Genomic DNA, 20,646 nt, shown 5'->3' on the forward strand with positions numbered 1-20,646 from the left:
AATAATGACAGATGGCACAGACTGTCCTCCAAAAAAAACGACCCTATAGGTCAGGGATGGACAACTCCGGTCCTGGAGGGCCAGTGTCCTGCAGAGTTTATCTCCATCCCTGATAAAAACTCACTTGCCTATAACTTTCTACTAATCCTAAAGACCTTAATTAGCTGGTTCAGGTGTGTTTGGTTAGGGTTGGAGCTAAACTCTGCTGGACGCTGGCCCTCCAGGACCATAGTTGTCCATCCCTGCTATAGGTCATTTTTCAAGCACCTTATTACAACCTATATTTACGTTTTTAGTCATGCGCCCTCTAGCTGGCGTAAAATAATGACATGTCGTGTTACTTCTGTCGTCATGAAATGACGTATGACCGTCGTTACCAATCAAAATGCGTGTTCATTTACAGTTTTTTTCGATTGCTAAATGGCAGTGGGCACAACTGGAGTCACATGTGCAAAACTCTTAACTACAGTCTGCACAGCAGCAGTTCATGTGGACCAAACTCTAGTTCGTTTTTCATTGCTTGAACACAGTTTTCACAACTCTACACACTTATCCCATGACTTTAACCACAACCTGCACAACACTGTGGATTTACAGCACTTTGTTCAAATGCTACACTGCTGTCAAAACTGTGAACCACACAATCAAAACACAAGAGATTTCAGCCTTGTGCCTTTCAAACATTGCAATTTCAGCTGAAAGGCTAAGCAGGTGTCTTGTTTTAGACTTGTTAGTGAACACACACACACACATACATATATGTAACTCATTACTGTAATTCCATAAATTACTACAGACTATTGAAGCAAACTGCTAATTTTCATTTACCTTAAAGAATTATGTTCTAAAAATTTAAATAAATCATGTGAAAGAATGTCACTCTTTTCTTTGAAGAAAATATTACTTTGTATAAAGTCACTGAAATTGTTCAAAATGTAAAAGATGAAAAGTTTGTATTTTCTGTGTTGGTGTTTGATGCTAGTGTTTTTACTCTCAGTGTGTTCTGACTGACAGTGTGTGTTATCTCAGTGAGGGTTGTGCATAGTGTTTGGCTGCACTGAGCCTGTTTTGAGCCATGTGTTAACTGTTTAGCTCAGGTGACTGTTGGTAGTGCGGACTGTAGTTAGAGTTTTGCACATGTAGCTCCAGTTGTGCTCACTGTCGTTTAGCAATCAAAAAAAACTGTAAATGCAATGTGTGAACTTTTTACACCATTTGTCCTATTTCCATTTAGCAAAACTCATTTGTTTTTATTAACGACTACATCCACCCCATCCCTAAACCTACCCTTAGTGATTTAAAGTGCATATACACTTTATGAGCATATGCGTTCCCTGGGATCGAACCCACGATCGCATGATCACATGATTGCATATTGTTATATATTGCAATGCTGTGCCAATTGAGATACGCAAAACCCAAAATATGACGCAGATAAAAGGGAACAATGCATTAAAATGAAATGAAATGTCCTGTTGTCGGTAGGGGCACAACTTTAATAAACGCTCCTATGGGTCGTATTTCAGGGAAATCACAAATGACCTATATAGGCATATTGGTTGGAGAACATGTTAAGATGGCAACAGGTAGGCTATATTAGGCTGCTGTCACCAAAAGCAAATGGTTATACTGAATCCAGTATATTGACACCCATCCAATTTCTTTCTCAACTGTTTAAATTTGGTTTAGACATAACTGTGTTTACTATCATACCAAGAATAGCTATTTTGCCATACTTTTAGGTGTATTTGTCCGTTGAAGCGCAAGAAAAGTATTTGTGCACTCTCTGTGTGCGAGCTATGGATGAAGAGCCATGCCTCACACCAGACGTGTTGCGTCAAATTAAATTTTGGGGTGGCTCCCACCTCTCTGGCTTTACCACTGTAACTAAGAAAATATTTAATTACTACAATAGTAATTTCTTGCTAGAAATGACATCAAAAGTGAAAAAGGTTGGTCAGAATTCCACAGAATTGTGGGATATCAATGGCAGCAGAGGATACATCTATTCTGCCTTCAAAAATTGATCAGATGAATGTGTCTCAGGAGACAGGAAGTGAAGCCAACATTGGATTTGGATGTGCCTTGATGCCTTCCTTGGAAATTATTTTATTCAGCAAGGATAGATTAACTTTATAAAAAGTTAAATTAATGTTAGTTATTTCTATAACGTTCTATAATTATTTCTATAACTTTCTATTCATCAAAGGCTACTGCAAATGTATCAATTTTCCACAATTTTTTTTAACATTGATAATAATAAGAAATGTTTCTTGAGTACTAAATCAGTATATTAGAATGATTTTGTAAGGATCATGTGATATTGAAGACTGGAGTAATGGCTGCTGAAAATCAAGCTCTGCCATCACATGAATAATTACATTTTAAAAAATATTGAAACCAGTTATTTTAAATTGTAATAATATGTCACACAATATTACTATTTTTACTGTATTTTTGAACAAATAAATGCAGCTTTGGTGAGCATAAGAGACTTATTTCAAAAACATTAAAAAATTTCACCAACACCAAACTTTTTTTTTTTTTTTTTTTTTTACAGTAGTCTACACTCATTGAGGGGTACTGAAAATCACACAAGTTATTTAAAAGTAATTGAAAAAACATTAAATTAAAATCAAGTGTAGTTATGTGTGTATATATATATAATTGTAAATTTTATTAGCTACATTTGTTAGTATTTTATAGTATGACTAACTGAAAAGCAGCTTTTAGCCTCCCCATCACTGGCTCTTACATAACATTACAAGACAACTTGGACGTGCTGTTGACAGCTATTAAAGCGTTAAGCTAGTAAAGGAAATCTAATCAGCTGGCGAATGGGCCGTGCTGACCGGACTTGCTCTGAGATCCTGCTGTTGTTTTTGCTTGCTGTGGCAGATAAGCATGTGACGGGAGGAAAATTAGCCAGACACATGACCCTAATTTTACAGATGAATGAGCCTCCACTGCACAGAATCTGCAGCTGTATATAGATAAAGAAAGAGAGAAACAAAAAATCAGTGTGAGGTCCTTACCATCTTGTGAGAAGTACATTATTATGTAATTTTATGCCTGACAACACTGACCTACTAACCCTGAGTCAGCATTTCGGCAGACTTGCATTGAGCTCATTTTGTAGGAAACGGTTTCTTTGTATGAAGCTTTTTTTTCCTGTTTGTGAAGCTAACTAACCTGCTTCCCCTCTTCTAACCCAATATGTGTAGCTATATCTGTATTTGTAAACCATTTATAGACTGATTCCACTCAAATATGTAAGCATTAGTTAAGTTCGGAGTAGCATATTAGCATAGCAATTATTTTCTTTTAGTGTTATATATAGTATTCCGGATTCATCCTTTGTTTGTTGGAGCATCACACCAGCCTGACAAAATATTGGCTCAACCAATGTTGGGTTGTTCACTCCAAGACGCTGTGAACATCTGAATAAAACTAGAGGAAATGTGAAAATCTGACCGAATTTTTTTTGCCTTACATCTGTGTTGGATTGAACAGGCCTTTAGGGCTGAGACTAATTGTTTATCACAATTTTTTGCCATATATAAGAAGAGTAATGCTATTATGCTATTCCGAATTCAACCATTGTTTTTGCATTTCATATGTGCTGCAAGTGACACAGTAATTATTTGCTTCAGTATTGATGGCGAATGACACATAATTGCTGAAAGCAAACAAAAACACATTTTACTCAATGTTTAGTAAAAATTGACTAAAATGTTGGAAACATAAAATGCAATTTACACAAGAAGGAAGTAACACTTCTGTTATCTGTCAATCTGGTTCAGTGATCTCAAACCGGCCAATTCATTTGCATAACACAGTAATTTGCATAATTTGATTGTAGTGCACGTGGCTTCATCGAATATAATAGGTGTTTGTTAGTCTCGTGAGTATTACTTGTATATGGTGAGGTATTTTATGAGAGGCTATTATTTCAAGATTTTAAAATCAAAGAGGAATATTAAATATCTCTGTCCATACAGATCTGTTTAGTTGTTTAACTTGTTTTGCTTAATACTGGAGTGTGTTATGTGGCTGGAGAACTGCAGTTTTGTTCTGTGTATCAGTCTGTCTGGATATGGATGCGAATTCTGCTGAGTAATTTCTCTGATCCATACAGAAGTGAAGCAGACCTGACCAACACACACTATACCAATTTCAGATTTGTGGCATGATAAAGTGAAGACAACAAATATTTTATATAAAAATGTGAATGGATTGCCACAATTTTAGGGTGTTGTGGGTGGTTACCAGGGTGTTGGTGTTCGCTAAGGTATTCTGGATGGTTGTTAGCATGTTGCTATTGATTGGCTATGGTTTGGGGTGGTTGCTTATTGGTACAAATCAAAAGAGCTCACTCTCTCACTCTTAAGCCGGACACACCTAACAATTAGCTGAAACATTCTAAGACTGAACTGAACACATATACCGATTGTTTCCTGCGACTGAAGCAGATTTAACTTGCATGGAATTTGAACACTGACTGTAATCGCAGGCTCTGACTGGACGCGTTTAAGCGCGATCAGTCATAAGTATCAATTTACATTCATAATCGGCCTTACAATCGTTAAGTGTGTGCGCGGCTTTAGGGCTGCACGATTTGGGGAAAAACACAAAAAGTTGTGATTTTTTGGATAAATATTGCCATTAAAAAAAATCCAGGTTTGCTGTGGTTTGTAGGGCTGCACAATTTGGCCCAAATTTTGTGAATATTATGTTATTATGGAATTGCTCATGTGGAAGAATACAGTGACGTGCTTCACTCTGAAACATGCAGTGCATATATTTATGTAATTACTTTAAATAATTACACAAAGCCATATTGCAATTCCGGTTTTATTTTCGATGAAACATACACTTGTTATTCTGCTCCATAGATATGGCTCAGGACGCTCCTTCAATATAAGTCTATAGTAGTGATGTCCAGTTTGTGAATAAATCGTTCTTTGGAGCCGGTTCTTTTTAGTGAAATGAACCAGTTCACCAAATCGGACTGAACCATTTTGCAACTTGGACACATCTTCAAAGATAAACCCAGGGTTCTGGTCTTAGATCATCAGACACCCTCACCTGGGTGACCCATCCGGGGGTGATCAGTCCTCAGCTTGTGTCCAAGTAGCACACTACCATGGATCACCCCTTTAGGTCCACAGCCACCTTGAAGCTTTTTCCGCAGCTTCTATGATGTTCTTTGTGGCTCTTCTTTCTTGCAAACCTCTAATACCAAGGAGACTGAATGTCCAATGTAGAGACTGTCCTTCAAAGCCCCTGCAGCCCACCTCAATGGGCTCGCAGCTGGCTCTCCACCCATGCCTTCTACATTTCTCTGCCAGTTCGGGAGACTTGGCCTCCTTGCGCTCGTGGGCCTCCTCTATCCGGTCTTCCCAAGGGACAGTAAGTTCCAACATGACCACTTGCTTGGAACAGTCAGATGTTAAGACCAAATCTGGCCTTAGTGTAGTCCTTGCAATTTAGCTGCCCCCTGAGGTCAACCTTCAGCTGCCAATCATGAGCTGAGGCTAGCAGCCCAGTTGAGGTCCTGGACTCCACCTGGGGCCTGGGCTCCAACCAAAACTCACTTTTGGATGTGCCGGACAGTCACTCAGACTCGAGATGAACCAATGATCCTATGATGCCAGTTTTTGCCAACTCATTCAGCATCCAACAGTACTCATTAGTCCAACAGTACACTGAACTGAGAATAGTCTATTGGACATATCCGACATGCTGAGAACTGTCTGCCGAGGGTTTCATAAAGGGGGCAAAATGTAAGTTTCTAATGTCTTGTGCTTTAAAGCATAAAGTATAACAAATAAAAACATCTGTGTTTCTTTGTTTTAATAAAATAATTGTGTATACCTGACATCAATGTGTGATTACATAAATGAACTAGAGAATCATTTTTTGAACCGGTTCACTGAAACAAACTGTACAGAAGCACCAGTTCATGGAAAAGAATTGGACTTCCCATCACTAGTTTATAGGATTTTTCCACCTGTTTTAATGACTGCCAGATGAAAATTTTATTTCCGATCACATATTGATGGTTTGGATATCTGAGATTTGGATATAAATTCACTATTTTATAAAGCAAATATAGTTCAGAGAAAAAGCATATGGCAGACTCAGTTTTACACCTCATCCTTACAGTCATATTGCCTTCCAAAAGGAAGTTTGCAAAATCACCTAGCGTTGGCGTATGGTGTGCCAGGTTCAGCATCATGCACTAACTCTGCTCTTTGCTGCTGTCATCCGTTCAAGTTCCTCTGGCAGGCTGTTTGTACAGGTGTTCTGTTTTACTCTTGTGGGGGGGGATGGGAATGCGAATGTGGTGGGTCGGAGAACAACCTTCACATTCTTCTTTTCCCTGATGGCATAAGAGCCGCCGCCACAGCTGTGTCCTTCAGCAGATGGGTCCATCTTACTGTTTGGAAGACCTTTTGGGCTGGGCCCTTAGTGAATGAACAAGAAAATGCGTGTGTTGACAATAAATAGGAGAGTGAGTTGAATGAGGATGTTCCTGATCGGAAAACAGATTTTATTTGTCATTAGGTAGAACTTCACACTGCCATTTGTCTGAAGCAATCTGTCCCATATGAGGATGTGGTCAATGTTAACAGGGTTCTTTAGCCATTTTATGCTCTTCTTGGAATCAGTTGCACAAACCTTACAAGGAATTTTTGCAGTTTCACTCCAAAGATGAATATTTCCTTCTCTTGCTCAATCAAACTCAGCATGAATCAAATCTCAGAAAGCTCCAGAATCGTTTTTCAAACTTTTCCCTTCTTAAATTGTGAGAAAGAACCATTTTAACCTGCATCTTGGCAGTCATTATTATTTTTGAGACCTTTAACAGATTTTAGTTCTACTGTTCTGTAGGTTTCAGAGGTCATATTTCTGAACTTTTCCAGATTTTTTTTATCTATCTACCTTATGCACACAATTTTATGTGATATTTATGTGATTTTTAATTTTAATAATCAATATCAGTATGCTTCCATCATGATTCTTAATCAACACGTTAAAGTCAGGGACTTTAGGAAAATTCCTCAGGGGTAATTACAACATTATTGTGGTTGTGTGTTAGGTGGGTATGATCCTGTCTTATATACAATATACCTATGCGAAGGCGGCAACTACGTCATTTCAATTCTACTCAATTCAACAAAATAGCTAAGAGAGTCAAGACACCAGAACAGGAAGCAAATCTGTCCTCTGTTTGACCATTGTTGTATCTACCAGCCTAATATATTTCCTCTGTCTTTCAGGATGTCAGAATCAGTCTCACAGCAGGACCGGCTCCAGGCTATTGCAGTAAGTCAGATTCTCACACATGTTCCCCTGGCAGTCCTAATAAACCCACCTACTGAACCCATTTCACAAATTTGAAACTGGGTCAGAGATTTTTACATATGTGGCTTGAAAACAGTTTGTCTGCCTGTGCCTAAAATGCCATTAAATGATTAGTTCACTTTAGAATTAAAATTTCTTGCTAATGTAACCACCCCTATGTCATCCAAGATGTTCATGTCTTTCTTTCTTTTGAAAAGAAATCAAGATTTTTGAGGAAAACATTCCAGGATTTTTCTCCATATAGTGGACTTCAACGGGGATCAACGGTTTGAAGGTCCAAATTGCAGTTTCAATGCAATAAGGGTCTTATCTAGCGAAACAATCAGTTATAAAAAAAAAAAAAAAAAAAAATTATATATATATATATATATATATATATATATATATATATATAATTATTATTATTTATTTATTTTTTTTAATGATTCGCTAGATAAGACCCTTATTGCATTGAAACTGCAATATATATATATATTATTATTATTATTATTTTTTTTTTTTTTTAATGACTGATTGTTTCGCTAGATAAGACCCTTATTGCATTGAAACTGCAATTTGGACCTTCAAACCGTATATATATATATATATATATATATATATATATATATATATATATATATATATATATATGTGTGTGTGTGTGTGTGTGTGTATATATAAATATATATGTACTGGAACCACTAAGATTTTTAATGTTTTTAAAAGAAGTTTCGTCTGCTCACCAAGGCTACATTTATTTAATTAAATATACAGTAAAAAACAGTAATATTGTGAAATATTATTACAATTTAAAATAACTGTGTACTATTTAAATATATTTGACAAAGTAATTTATTCCTGTGATGCAAAGCTGAATTTTCAGTATCGTTACTCCAGTCTTCAGTGTCACATGATCCTTCAGAAATCATTCTAATATGCTGATTTGCTGCCCAATAAACATTTTTGATTATTTTCAATGTTGAAAACAGTTGTGTACTTTTTTTTTCAGGATTCCTTGATGAATAGAAAGTTCAAAAGAACAGCATTTATCTGAAATACAAAGCTTCTGTAGCATTATACACTACCGTTCAAAAGTTTGGGGTCAGTAAGAATTTTTATTTTTATTTTTTTGAAAAGAAATTAAAGAAATGAATACTTTTATTCAGCAAGGATGCATTAAATCAATCAAAAGTGGCAGTAAAGACATTTATAATGTTACAACAGATTAGATTAAGATAAACACTGTTCTTTTGAACTTTCTGTTCATCAAATAATCCTGAAAAAAAATATTGTACACAAATATTTTGTACAATTGTACACATTAAATGTTTCTTGAGCAGCAGATCAGCATATTAGAATGATTTCTAAAGGATCATGTGACACTGAAGACTGGAGTAATGATTCTGAAAATTCAGCTTTGCCATCACAGGAATAAATTACTTTGTCAAATATATTCAAATAGAATTTTAAATTGTAATAATATTTCACAATGTTACTGTTTTTACTGTATTTTTAATTAAATAAATGTATCATTGGTGAGCAGACGAAACTTTTAAAAATCTTAGTGGTTCCAAACTTTTGGACTGTACTGTATTCTCCTACTGTACTGTATTTCTTTTATATATATATATATATATATATATATATATATATATATATATATATATATATATATATATATACACTTTTTAACCACAAATGTTCGTCTTGCACTAGCTCTGCGATGCATATTAGGTAATCACATTGGAAATGTCACATGTGACGTAGGTGGAAGTACTGAACCAGAAGCACGGTAGGGTAGGGCGAAAAACTGTATTTCATCTGACATCGTTGTTTTACCTTTTTTGGAAAGGGCCATTTGACTTAGTCTTTGCATGTTCGCTTTGTAAACACTGGGTCAGTACTTCCATGAATACGTGAATACGTAATATGGGAAGTTTATGACGCACATCGCAGAGCTAGTGCAAGAATTTGTGGTTAAGATGTTTATACTGTTTTTTTTTTTTTTTTTAAATGATCGATCGTTTCGCAAGATAAGACCCTTATTCCTCGGCTGGGATCGTAGAGCCCTTTGAAGCTGCATTTAAACTGCAATATGGACCTTCAAACCATTGATCCCCATTGAAGTCCACTATATGGAGAAAAATCCTGGAATGTTTTCCTCAAAAACCTTAATTTCTTTTCGACTGAAGAAAGATAACATCTTGGATGACATGGGGGTGAATATATAATCAGGAAATTTTAATTCTGATGTGAACTTATCCTTTAAGTGTTGGTCCAGCACATTTGATCTCTTTTAAGCACTAAATTAATCTATAATAATTTATGAAGAAATAAGCTCAAATGTGGTTTTAGGTGGCAAGAGATATATTCATACATCTCATATAGCGTTGCACTATTTTAAAAAAAAAAGATTATAATTAAGTGTGATCATTTTGAGAATTACAATAACAATTTGAACTTCAATATGATATTGCTAGTAAAAGAACAAAAATGCAACAATGAAACCCTGAAAATAACAACACAGTTCACTTCATATTCAGACTTTGCCTGTACTTGATACTGGAATAAAATGTCTTAATTTTGTCTTGATTTATGATAGAATCACGTTTTGAAAAGCATTTAACTTAAATATTTTATTACAATAATATAAATCTTGAATTTATTTATATATTGTTTTATTTATTTATTTTTTTTTTGTATTTATTTTTTACATTTTAAATGTTTTGTTGTCTTTTCTTATCAAGAAAAAAAATAGGGCTGTAACATTTCAGTCTGTTAATCCATGCACCCATTTTTTAGTCCTCACACACGTGTGCACACTTCACACACACAATCACACATGCTCTCCTTGCTGGCTGGGATCTCACTGATTGATGAACACATTGTTCTCAGCTCATTTTCTCTCACATATGAAGATTGTAAGCACTAATTACCACACATGCTCTGGTCTGAGAGTAATGGCATAGGTTTCAATAAAATATTTAATTCCTCAGAAATCCTTTTTTTAGCCAACCTTACACACCAAAAGGAAATACTGTTATTACAGAACTGATGTTCAAACTTTCGAAGAACAGTACAATCGTTAAGTGGTACAGAAAATGCAAGAATTTTGGTTGTTTGTGTTTGTATGCGTTTTGTTTAACAGTACATCAGTGCAAAAACATGTTAGTGCTTTGGATGTGTATTAATTCAGTATTGCTGTTAGGCCTGGTTTCACAAACAGGGATTCGATTAAGCCAGGATTAGGCCTTAGTTCAATTAGGAGATTTAAGTAGCTTTTATAAACATGCCTTAGAAAAAAGAAGAAGAAGAAAAAAAAAACATTACTGGTGTGCATCTTGAGACAAAGCAATGGCATTGGCATATTTTAAGATATGCCAGTCCAAGTTGCTTTCAGTCAAAACAGCTCAAACATGCATTTTAGTCTGGGACTAGGCTTAAGCCTTGCCTGTGAAACTGGGGGATAATATCAGATTTCTTTATTTACAGGAAAGGAGAAAAAGACAGACAGAAATTGAGAATAAGAAAAGACAACTGGAGGATGACCGACGACAGCTTCAGCACCTCAAGGTAAGACACTGACATCTGAGGCTGACATAATTGTCATGACTGCAGTTTATTTATTTTATTTTTTTTATATACACTGCATAAAACTGCAATTTAAATGATAGAACATGATAAATGAAAAAAAAATTCTCAGGTTATGTAACCTGGTTTCATGAGAAAGGAATGAGATGCTGCATCATGGTGTTGACACTATGAGAATGCTTCTGCGTGACCAGTGTCTGAAGCATGTGTGAAAACACTGCAATCTTGATTGATTGACGTGAGGTCAGGTTGACAAAACGTAGCCCATCAGCAAGATCATAATAGGGCCCCTACTTCATGGAATCCTGTATGTGGCATTTGACCCTTCGCCGGGAGTTTGATTGACAAGCGATCTAACCAATCAGAACGCCGCATCCGCCATTTTGTCCGACAAAGCAGCCAGTAGTTAGAAGATTAACCTAGGTGGAGTTAAACTTGAAAAATTGTGTATATTGACATCTTTCCACGTTTGAAACAACATTCATTCTCATGTTCATTCATGTTTATTTGACGCTATAAATGAACTAGTAGGAAGAGATGATCAGTTAATGAGCCTCTTGAGCTAAGGGCGTTACAGCAATCTGTCACGACCATGGTCACGACATATTAAAGAGCCACAAAACAGTTTTTATTGTTTGAATTTCTTAAAAAACTACACAGTTTGAAAGCTGGGACTTTGTTTAATATCATAAGTAACCTGCTCTGTCTTGTCTGTCGATGTGTTGTCAGTGTCCTCTTTGCTCCGCAATGTATTTTTCACTGCATGTGGCGTGACAGCGCCATGGTTTGACGGACAAAGCAACAGTAACTAAGGGGGGTGGGTCTTTGCGAAGGGTCAATTGGTGATTGGTGTGAAATGTGAGCATGTGACTGGCAGAGAGGATTATGGGAAATGGAGCCCAGGAACTGATGGTGATTATGACACCGACGGACAGGTTTTTTTCTTTTTCTTTTTTTTCTCAGAATCAGAATCAGAAAGAGCTTTATTGCTTGCACAAACAAAGCATTTTTTCCAGTGCACATATACAAGTACAAATACAACAACAAGAAAATATAGTAATAAATTTAAGAATAAAAAAGTATAAAGATAGAGTTAGGTTTAGTCATAATAAACATATTTACAGATTATGAACATTTACAGTATTATGAATGAATAAATACCAACTAAATTGACTGACCAGTGGGGTATTGCACTTACAGGCATATGCCTTGTGAGGCATTTAACTGTTTATATTAGGGAGACGGCCTGTGGGAAGAAGCTGTTCCTGTGCCTGAATGTTCTAGTAGTGATCAGAGGCGCTGTCCAGATGGCAACAGTTCAAACAGGTTGTGGCCGGGTTGAGTGGAGTCTGTGATGATTTTACTTGCCCTCTTCCTCACTCTGTAGGAGTATCTGAACTAAACCAGATAGTTACAGATAAACACAGGACAGACTCGATGATGGCTGAGTAGAACTGTGTCAGCAGCTCCTGTGGCAGGTTGAACTTCTTCAGTACAAGCTATGCTGGGCCTTTTTCACAATGGAGTCAATGTGATTGTCCCACTTCAGGTCCTGAGAGATGGTAGTGTCCAGGAACCAAAATGACTCCACTGCTGCCACAGCTGTTCATGATGGTGAGTGGGGAGAGTGCAGGAGTTTTCCTCCTGAAGTCAACTGTCATCTCCACTATTTTGAGCGTGTTCAGCTCAAGGTTGTTATGACTGCACCATACATCCAGTTGTTCAACCTGCTGTCTGTAGGCAGACTCGTCACCGTTGTGGATGAGGCCGATGACAGTGGTGTCATCTGCAAACTTCAGGAGATTTAACAGAGGGGTCTTACCCCATATGGTTATCCATTTTGCATATCTAACTCCTCAAAGCTAGATGCATTTTTAACATTTAACTCCACGGAGTCAAATGCAGTTTGTAAATTAACCAGACAAGGTGTTACATGGTCCAGTTAGAATACACTGAATATGTGTTATTACTAAAACAACTCGGGATTCGAGAGAGAGAAAGGGGAACATCTGTCTGCTCTCGCCTCAAACTGCAAGCATAATCCATGCAGCACCTCCACAAATGCAGGATCTGAGCCACAAGTTTGCTTTCGGACTTGGTTAAGTTGTGATCCCCATGATCAAAGAACCTCGAGGCACAAATGCAGAAGAGAAGCGAGCCAGGCAGGAGCGGAGCTTCCTCATTGCGAAACGCTCACAAAGAGGACAGTCAGCTTTTTCGAGGGCTGACTGAGCATATTCCACTCCCATAAACACATAATACACAGACCCATGTCATCCTCTGTAATAAAGTGGGAGCACAGCAACACACAACTCCTAACTTAGCATTTTTGCTGGCCATACTGCCTAAAATAAAAAGTGAGACAAACAATACGACACTACATCACCTGACCTCACGTCAGCCAATCAAGATTGGCATGTCTTTACACATACTTACACATACAGACACTGGTAGCTTTCCTATATCATCAACAAAGTTACTTTCAAAAGGTAAAAAATAAATAAAAAAGGCAAGTCAAAGGCCTACTACAGTATGGAAGATGAAGTGGCAGTTTACTGCTTCAATAAACTGAATAAAAACAGTGATGGATTTAATATTTTTAATAACTGTTTCACTCATTCTAACTCAGAATTTCGATTTAAGTTGTTTAAGATGTCTCATTTATAGAAGCCAATTTCTGGCACATAAGAAAAAATATATGACCTACTAAGTCATAGTTATGGGATAAAAAAAAGACATAATTATGACATAAAAAGTCAAAATTATGAGATTATGAGAATTATGACTTTTTGACAAAATTGAATTTGTGATCTCATAATTATGAGATTATGTCTTAATTGTGCCATTGTCATAATTTCAACATTTTATGTAATAATTTCAACTTTTTATCTCAACTGTGTTAGTTATGATTGTGATTTTGCCAATATTTTTTTCTTTTTGTCATAATTATGATCTCATAATTTTGAATTTTTATCTCTTTATTATTACTTGTCATAATTATGATTTAACAAATCACATTATATATATATATATAAACATTAACAAAATGTTTATATATATATATATATATATATATATATATATATATATTAGTGGTGGAGAAATGTACTTCCATAGTCTTTGATTTCCCTTGTATCCATTATTAATTATGCCAGGAGTCTTCAACATTTTTCAGGCAAAGGGCCTGATATCACTGTTGACTGGACCACTGTGATTTGGTGCAGTCTGGGCCAAGAACACCCTGTCAGACACAGGAAGGTGAATCTGCCATGGGGGGTGATGAGACATCCTGTTTATGTGAAGAGGGAAATGCTTCACTCTGCTAAATATATGGTGTATTGTCTCTTTGGCCCTCAGGTCAGGTGTACATGATTGTGAACTGTTGGAGGTCTTTTTTCCCAGTTTTGTTATGCTGTGGTTTAGAATAGGCATTTTAATGTCTCTGAATATGTTTGGAATAGTATGATATCATACTACTTATTCTGCTCCTATAGTGTCAGGGCAGTACATTGCATGTGCTTCTTAAAAATCGGGCTGTGCGATGAATACATTTACCACAGTAGCATGTGAGTAATGTCTGTTGATGCGACCCCAAATAACATGATATTTAGACCCTGGAATGCGAATTTTACCAGGGGAACCCTACCAAAAATGCAGATTTTACCCCGGGGCATTTTTGTTGTTTACTTAAAGATTTAAAACCCAAGCATCAATATTTTACCAAAGTAGCACATTAGTTACAATATTCTAGCGCCAGATTTGTTTGTTTTTTTAATATAACTCTGATTGTGTTTGTCTGAAAGAAGAAAGACATATACACCTAGGATGGCTTGAGGGTAAGTAAATTATGGTATAATTGTAATTTTTGGGTGAATTAACCATTTGAGCTAAATTGAAGTATTTAAAAATATATATTATATTAATAATAATTATAATAATAAAAATGACAAAAGCAATGAAATTAAAATTAATTAAAATTAAATTGAAATTAAGTAAAAAATAACAATAAAAGCTATTTCAAAATATTAATATATATTAATAAATACTATAATAATATATAAAATAATGCTAAAATAGCATTATACTTTTACTGTTATGCTGTTAAGAATGTCAATTAACTCGAATATGATATAAGCCATGATTTTTGGTATTTACTTAACTAATTTTTTCACCAAAGTTGGTGCTCACGTGGGAGGTACAGGTTCGAATCCATACATTAATACCCATTACAAACATGTATCTTGTGTTAATCTCTTAATCTGAGAAGTGTTATTGTAAAGTGTTATTGTTAAATGTTATTGTAAAATGCTTTTTCGATGCATTTAATGCTTCTGCCATAATAATATCAGCTGTGGCTGAGAGACTTTGCTGTGCTGGCCAGAGATAAGATCCAAAAACTCTCCTCATTAGCAGTTTCTATGGAGCTCCCATTCAGAGTCAGCAAAATGCAAAGGGAGAGAAAGAGAGAGTGATGAATAGCCAGTGAATAGTGGGCCACAGGTCGCAAAAGTATGGAGGGGCCTCTGAGAGTCCTGAAATCACATGCTGTCTGATATATGAGCAGGCATTTGTCAATCTAAGATAGAGGCCAAAGTGTTCTCCCCGAATACAGAACAATTAGAACCAAATGAGGTATGAAGCTATGCAGTTTTAGGCCTCTGTTCAAGTCGTGCTAAAGCCTATGTGTCTGTATGAAGTATATTAAGTGCCATTCTCATTCTTTGTCAGTATTTTGGCTCCATAGCTTCCCTGTTTTGATTGGCTCATCGGTTACTCCAGACTGATTAAAGGATGTCTGACATCCCAGGGGCGATCAGTACAGGATGTTAATGATGCGGATTGGTTAGGCGTGATTTGATTAGTGGGATGGGTTAACACAGGTCACGTGATCAAGAGCAGTGAACTCTAACAAGACAACAAAAGTCTTTGTTTCAATCTGTTGCCTAAAAATTTGGATCCATTTTACTTTAGAAAACAATGGCTCAGCCACTATAAGCACATGGGAGCTTGTGCGCTTTGTCCTGTATTTTGATTGCATTGTGTCAGTGAAGACTGTGTGTGTGTGTGTGTGTGTGTGTGTGTGTGTGTGTGTGTGTGTGTGTGTGTGTGTGTGGTCAATACGCTCTCCCACAGTGGGTCTCTGGGGAGTGGGAGGTGGCCATTCAAGCAAAAATGAAAAAGGAGATGAAAGAAAGCAAAGAAACAAAATATGTAATGTACAGAATAAAAGAGAGATAACTCTCACTGATGACCTGTTACTCAAAATATAATTGAATTACTCTTTTAGTGATTTGATTATTTTAAAAAGACCAGTGCTACTTAGTATAGTATAATATATTTTTGATCATATTCAGATGTTTACTGAGACAATATTATGTTGCTGGCTAAGTGGAAGCAGTTTAAATGATCTGGTTACAAATTATCTAAATTACAATGTTTGTAATATTTGAATCATAATCTAAAGTAATATTTAACACCTTTATATTCCTTGTTATAAATATTTTTTTAAATATTAAAATATTTATAAATATGAATAATAATCTATAGCAGCTATTATGCAAATGTGTATACTATATGTATATATATTCTCGTTTTGTTGTATTTTAGTTATAATATAATTATAAAAAAAATAATTATATATATATATATATATATATATATATATATATATATATTTTTTTGTTTTTTTTTTTTTTTTTTGTAAAAACAGTGAATTAAAGGATTAGTTCTCTTTGAAATGAAAATTAGCCCAACCTTTACTCACCCACAAGCCATCCTAGGTGTATATGACTTTCTTCTTTCTGATGAACATAATTGTAGAAATATTAATAAATATCCTGAAGCATCCAAGCTTTATAATCCCAGTGAAAACTCATTGAACCCTGTTCACTGCTATTATAAAGCTCGGATGTGTCAGGATATTTAATAATATTTCTCACATTGTCTTTTTCAGAAACAAGAATGTCATATAAGCCTAGGATGGCTTGAGGGTGAGTAAAGCTTGGGCAAATTTTCATTTGAAAGGGAATTAATCCTTTAATGAACATTTAATAAATGAAAAAAAAAAAAAAAACAATTAGTGAAAAATTACGAAAATATTTAAAGTAGGTTTTTTTTTTTTTTTTTTCAAACTGAGCAATTTTATAGATTTATACTTCCAGGGCATGAACAAATCTGAACCTCTACTCTAATCTGAACCATCTAGAACTCTACTGGCCCAGCAAAGAGAAGACAGAACTGGTGTTCATTAACTGTTATGCATGAATCAAAATATATTATGTTGTATTGCCACATAAAGAATGTGACTTGACAGAAAGGAAGAAGACGGCCATCTTCAAAGGTTTGATCAGTAACAGCTGGGAGAGGCAGGAATGTCCGAGGCCTGCAGTGCATTTTGCAGTAAATGCCAAGAGCCCTTTAGGGGCTGGACAGCCGCCAAATGATACAACTCACTTCCATAATGCTCAGTCTTTAACTTTTCTATGATGTTTTATCTTTTCTTTTCTTTTCTTTTCTTTTCTTTTCTTTTCTTTTCTTTTCTTTTCTTTTCTTTTCTTTTCTTTTTTTGAGTGCCTGTCAAATATCCATATATTGCAATGAAAGATCTATTCGACATAAAGTATGCTAGGACTGCAGTATACTAAAATCAGCAAAAAGCTCAAATGTGTTCTTGGATTGGATTTTCATGAGCTACTTTAAAAGATTTGCATAGCAGAATTATTGCCCCATCCAGTATATATTCATCCATCTTGAAGATTTGAAGGAACTGTACTCAGCTGCAGACTTTTAATGGCTGCTGGTAAAGGGTAGCCTATACACATACATAACTTATGAGGTTTGTGAATGGCAAAGAAATTGCCATATAGTGTAATGCTACCAGTAAGCAACCATCAGGCTTTAAGAGTCAAGAAGAGCGGAAGATCAGTTTCAGACTGTAAATCAGAGCAGTGCCTGGTTTGGTGCCAAGGCAGCTCAGTGCCAGCTCAACGCTTAAATTTTAGTGCCAATTAGCTAAATAATTCAGGCTCTAAGAGCGAGAGCTGTGCACTATTTGGTTAGTAAAGATCTCTTCTCTCATAGGAGATCTCCAAAGGCTGGAGATCATATAATTCAAACTCTTTTGGGATATGTGTCACTATCATCATTGTTCAACTGATTCAACTGATGTTCTACAGATATCTACAAAAGAAAAGAAAAAAGTATATATATATATATATATATATATATATATATATATATATATATATATATATATATATATACACAGAGACAAACTCCGTGATTCCCTCCTCCGACCATTGGAGGGAGCCCTCTCCCGAATACTGACCCACACTTATACTGACACACAACATCTCCCATAAGCCCGTGCCTTGGACTGATTACTGTTACTGATACCCATCACCAGGACTTTAAAGGACTCACTTGCACCTCAGTACCTTACGAAGTCTTGTTTTGTCGTAGTGAACATTACTGAGCGTTATTTATCCTGTCTGACTGTCTGTTGCTGATCTTGCTGTTACCCGTTGTTGACCCATTGCTGCCTGCCTCTGACCCCCGCCTGTTTCCTTGATCTGTGATTGATATCTGCCTGTCCTGACCACCTGCCTGTTACCTGACTACGATTCTGCCTGTCCCTGTTATACCTGTTTGCTCCTGTTCGACCTTGCCTGTATGACCACGATCTTTATTAATAAAAGCATGCAAATGGATCCCTGCCAGAGTGATAAGTCGTTACAGAAGACTTCGCCAACCCAAGATCCAGCTGCTTATTCTCACCTGTGCACTTCAATGTCAGCCCAAGCCAGCCAACTCACTGCCCACCAACACCAGCTTAAGTCTCATGGAAGAACTGGTAAAAGCGCTGCAAGGTATTCAATTCAATTCAGGTATTCAATTATCAGTGCCCGTATCGTCTCCGCCACCTGCCACAGCCGCCATTACCCATGCGGCTGGCACGCTGCCGCGATGAATCCCCGCCTCTCTCTGCCTGAGATGTTCAACGGCGATCCCACAAAGTGTAAGGGCTTCATTCTCCAGTGTTCCCTCTTCATTAACCAACAACCTGCCCTGTATCGCACAGATGCTGGTAAGATCGCTCTAGTTTGTTCACTGTTTACGGGGAAGGCTCTAGAATGGATTACGGCGGTGTGGAATGGAGCTGCCGTTCCCACCTATGATTATTTCCTGCAGAAATTTAAAGAGGTTTTCGATCATCCCAGTGACGGGAGGGGAGCCGGCGATCGCTTGATGGAGCTGACACACTGATTTCACACTGAAAGCATTCAATTCCATGTCTTACCCATGTCTACCTCATCCATCATCTTAGGGTTGCCATGGTTACATACTCAAATCTTCACGTCTGCTGGAGAGAAGGACAGATTGTTCACTGGAATCAGAACTGTTTGTCAAAATGTCTGTCTCACTCACCTCCTCTGTGCATTAGAGCCATTCAAGCCTCCAAATCCACTAACCCTGCCAAATCCACTCCAGATTTTCAACTACCAGAAGAATATCGAGACCTCTCCTTAGCCTTTAGCAAGGTACATGCATCTCAGTTACCACCTCATCGCCCTTACGATTGCGCCATTGATCTGATGCCAGGGGCTGCACCTCCCAAGGGACGCATCTTTCCTCTCTCAGTCAGAGGCCATGAAGAAATACATAGAGGAGGAATTGGCCAAAGGCTTCATCCGCCCTTCCACCTCGCCAGCATCCTCAGGCTTCTTCTTCATGGGCAAGAAGGACGGGCGTCTCTGTCCCTGCATTGACTACCGGGGTTTGAACAAGATTATTGTCAAGTTTCGTTATCCCTTACCTCTGGTTCCTGCGGCTCTGGAACAACAACGCACTGCCCAATACTTCACCAAGCTCGATCTCCGCAGCGCTTACAATTTGATCCGCATCAAGGAAGAGGATGAGTGGAAGACTGCCTACTCCACAGCTACTGGGCACTATGAATACCTGGTCATGCCCTTCGGGCTAGTCAATAGTCCGTCAGTTTTCCAAGCCTTCATTAACGACATGTTCAGAGACATGCTTAACAGATTTGACATCAACGATATTCTGATTTATTACGACACCATGGAGGAACACATTCAAGAGGTCAGACAGGTGTTACAAAAACTGATCCAGTTCCAGCTTTACGCCAAAGCCGAGAAATGCGAGTTTCATAAGACGATCACCTCCTTCCTTGGTTATGTTATCAGCCCAGATGGAGTTGCCATGGATGAGAAAAATGTGTCTACCATTCTCAACTGGCCACAACCCAACACTATTAAAAAACTGCAACGTTTCCTAAGATTCTCTAAGTTCTACAGGCGTTTCATACGCAACTTCAGCACCATAGCCTGTCCGCTTACCAGCATGGTGAAGTAGGGCCAGCCTCAGCTCAAGTGGTCCCCTGCTGCCATCAACGCCTTCCAACAACTGAAGGAACGCTTCACAACTGCCCCCATCTTGCATCATCCCGACCCATCTCTAGCATTCACTGTCGAGGTTGATGCCTCCAGCACCAGACTAGGGGCAGTCCTGTCCCAACGACAAGGTAACCCACCTAAACTTTATCCATGTGCTTACCATTCCAGAAAACTCACGGCAGAAGAAAGCAATTATGATGTTGGAGACAGAGAATTGCTGGCTATGAAGGCATTGTTCGAGGAGTGGTGCCATTGCACTGCAGGGAGCAGCACATCCTTTCGTCGTCTT

General features: G+C 37.2%; 1 protein-coding gene across 2 annotated transcripts in view; it reads left to right on the top strand.

The window, feature by feature from the left end:
* Window positions 1-20,646, top strand: part of palm1a (paralemmin 1a) — a 51,413-nt gene that overhangs the window by 10,096 nt on the left and 20,671 nt on the right. For both annotated transcript variants that reach the window (XM_067388466.1, XM_067388465.1), the window contains exons 2-3: window positions 7,287-7,332; window positions 10,843-10,923. In XM_067388466.1, coding sequence (XP_067244567.1) covers window positions 7,287-7,332; window positions 10,843-10,923 — 127 coding nt within the window. The remainder of the gene's footprint in view (window positions 1-7,286; window positions 7,333-10,842; window positions 10,924-20,646) is intronic.

This window comes from Chanodichthys erythropterus, chromosome 6 (genome assembly GCF_024489055.1).
Source record: "Chanodichthys erythropterus isolate Z2021 chromosome 6, ASM2448905v1, whole genome shotgun sequence".
In the NCBI taxonomy this organism is placed as follows: domain Eukaryota; kingdom Metazoa; phylum Chordata; class Actinopteri; order Cypriniformes; family Xenocyprididae; genus Chanodichthys; species Chanodichthys erythropterus.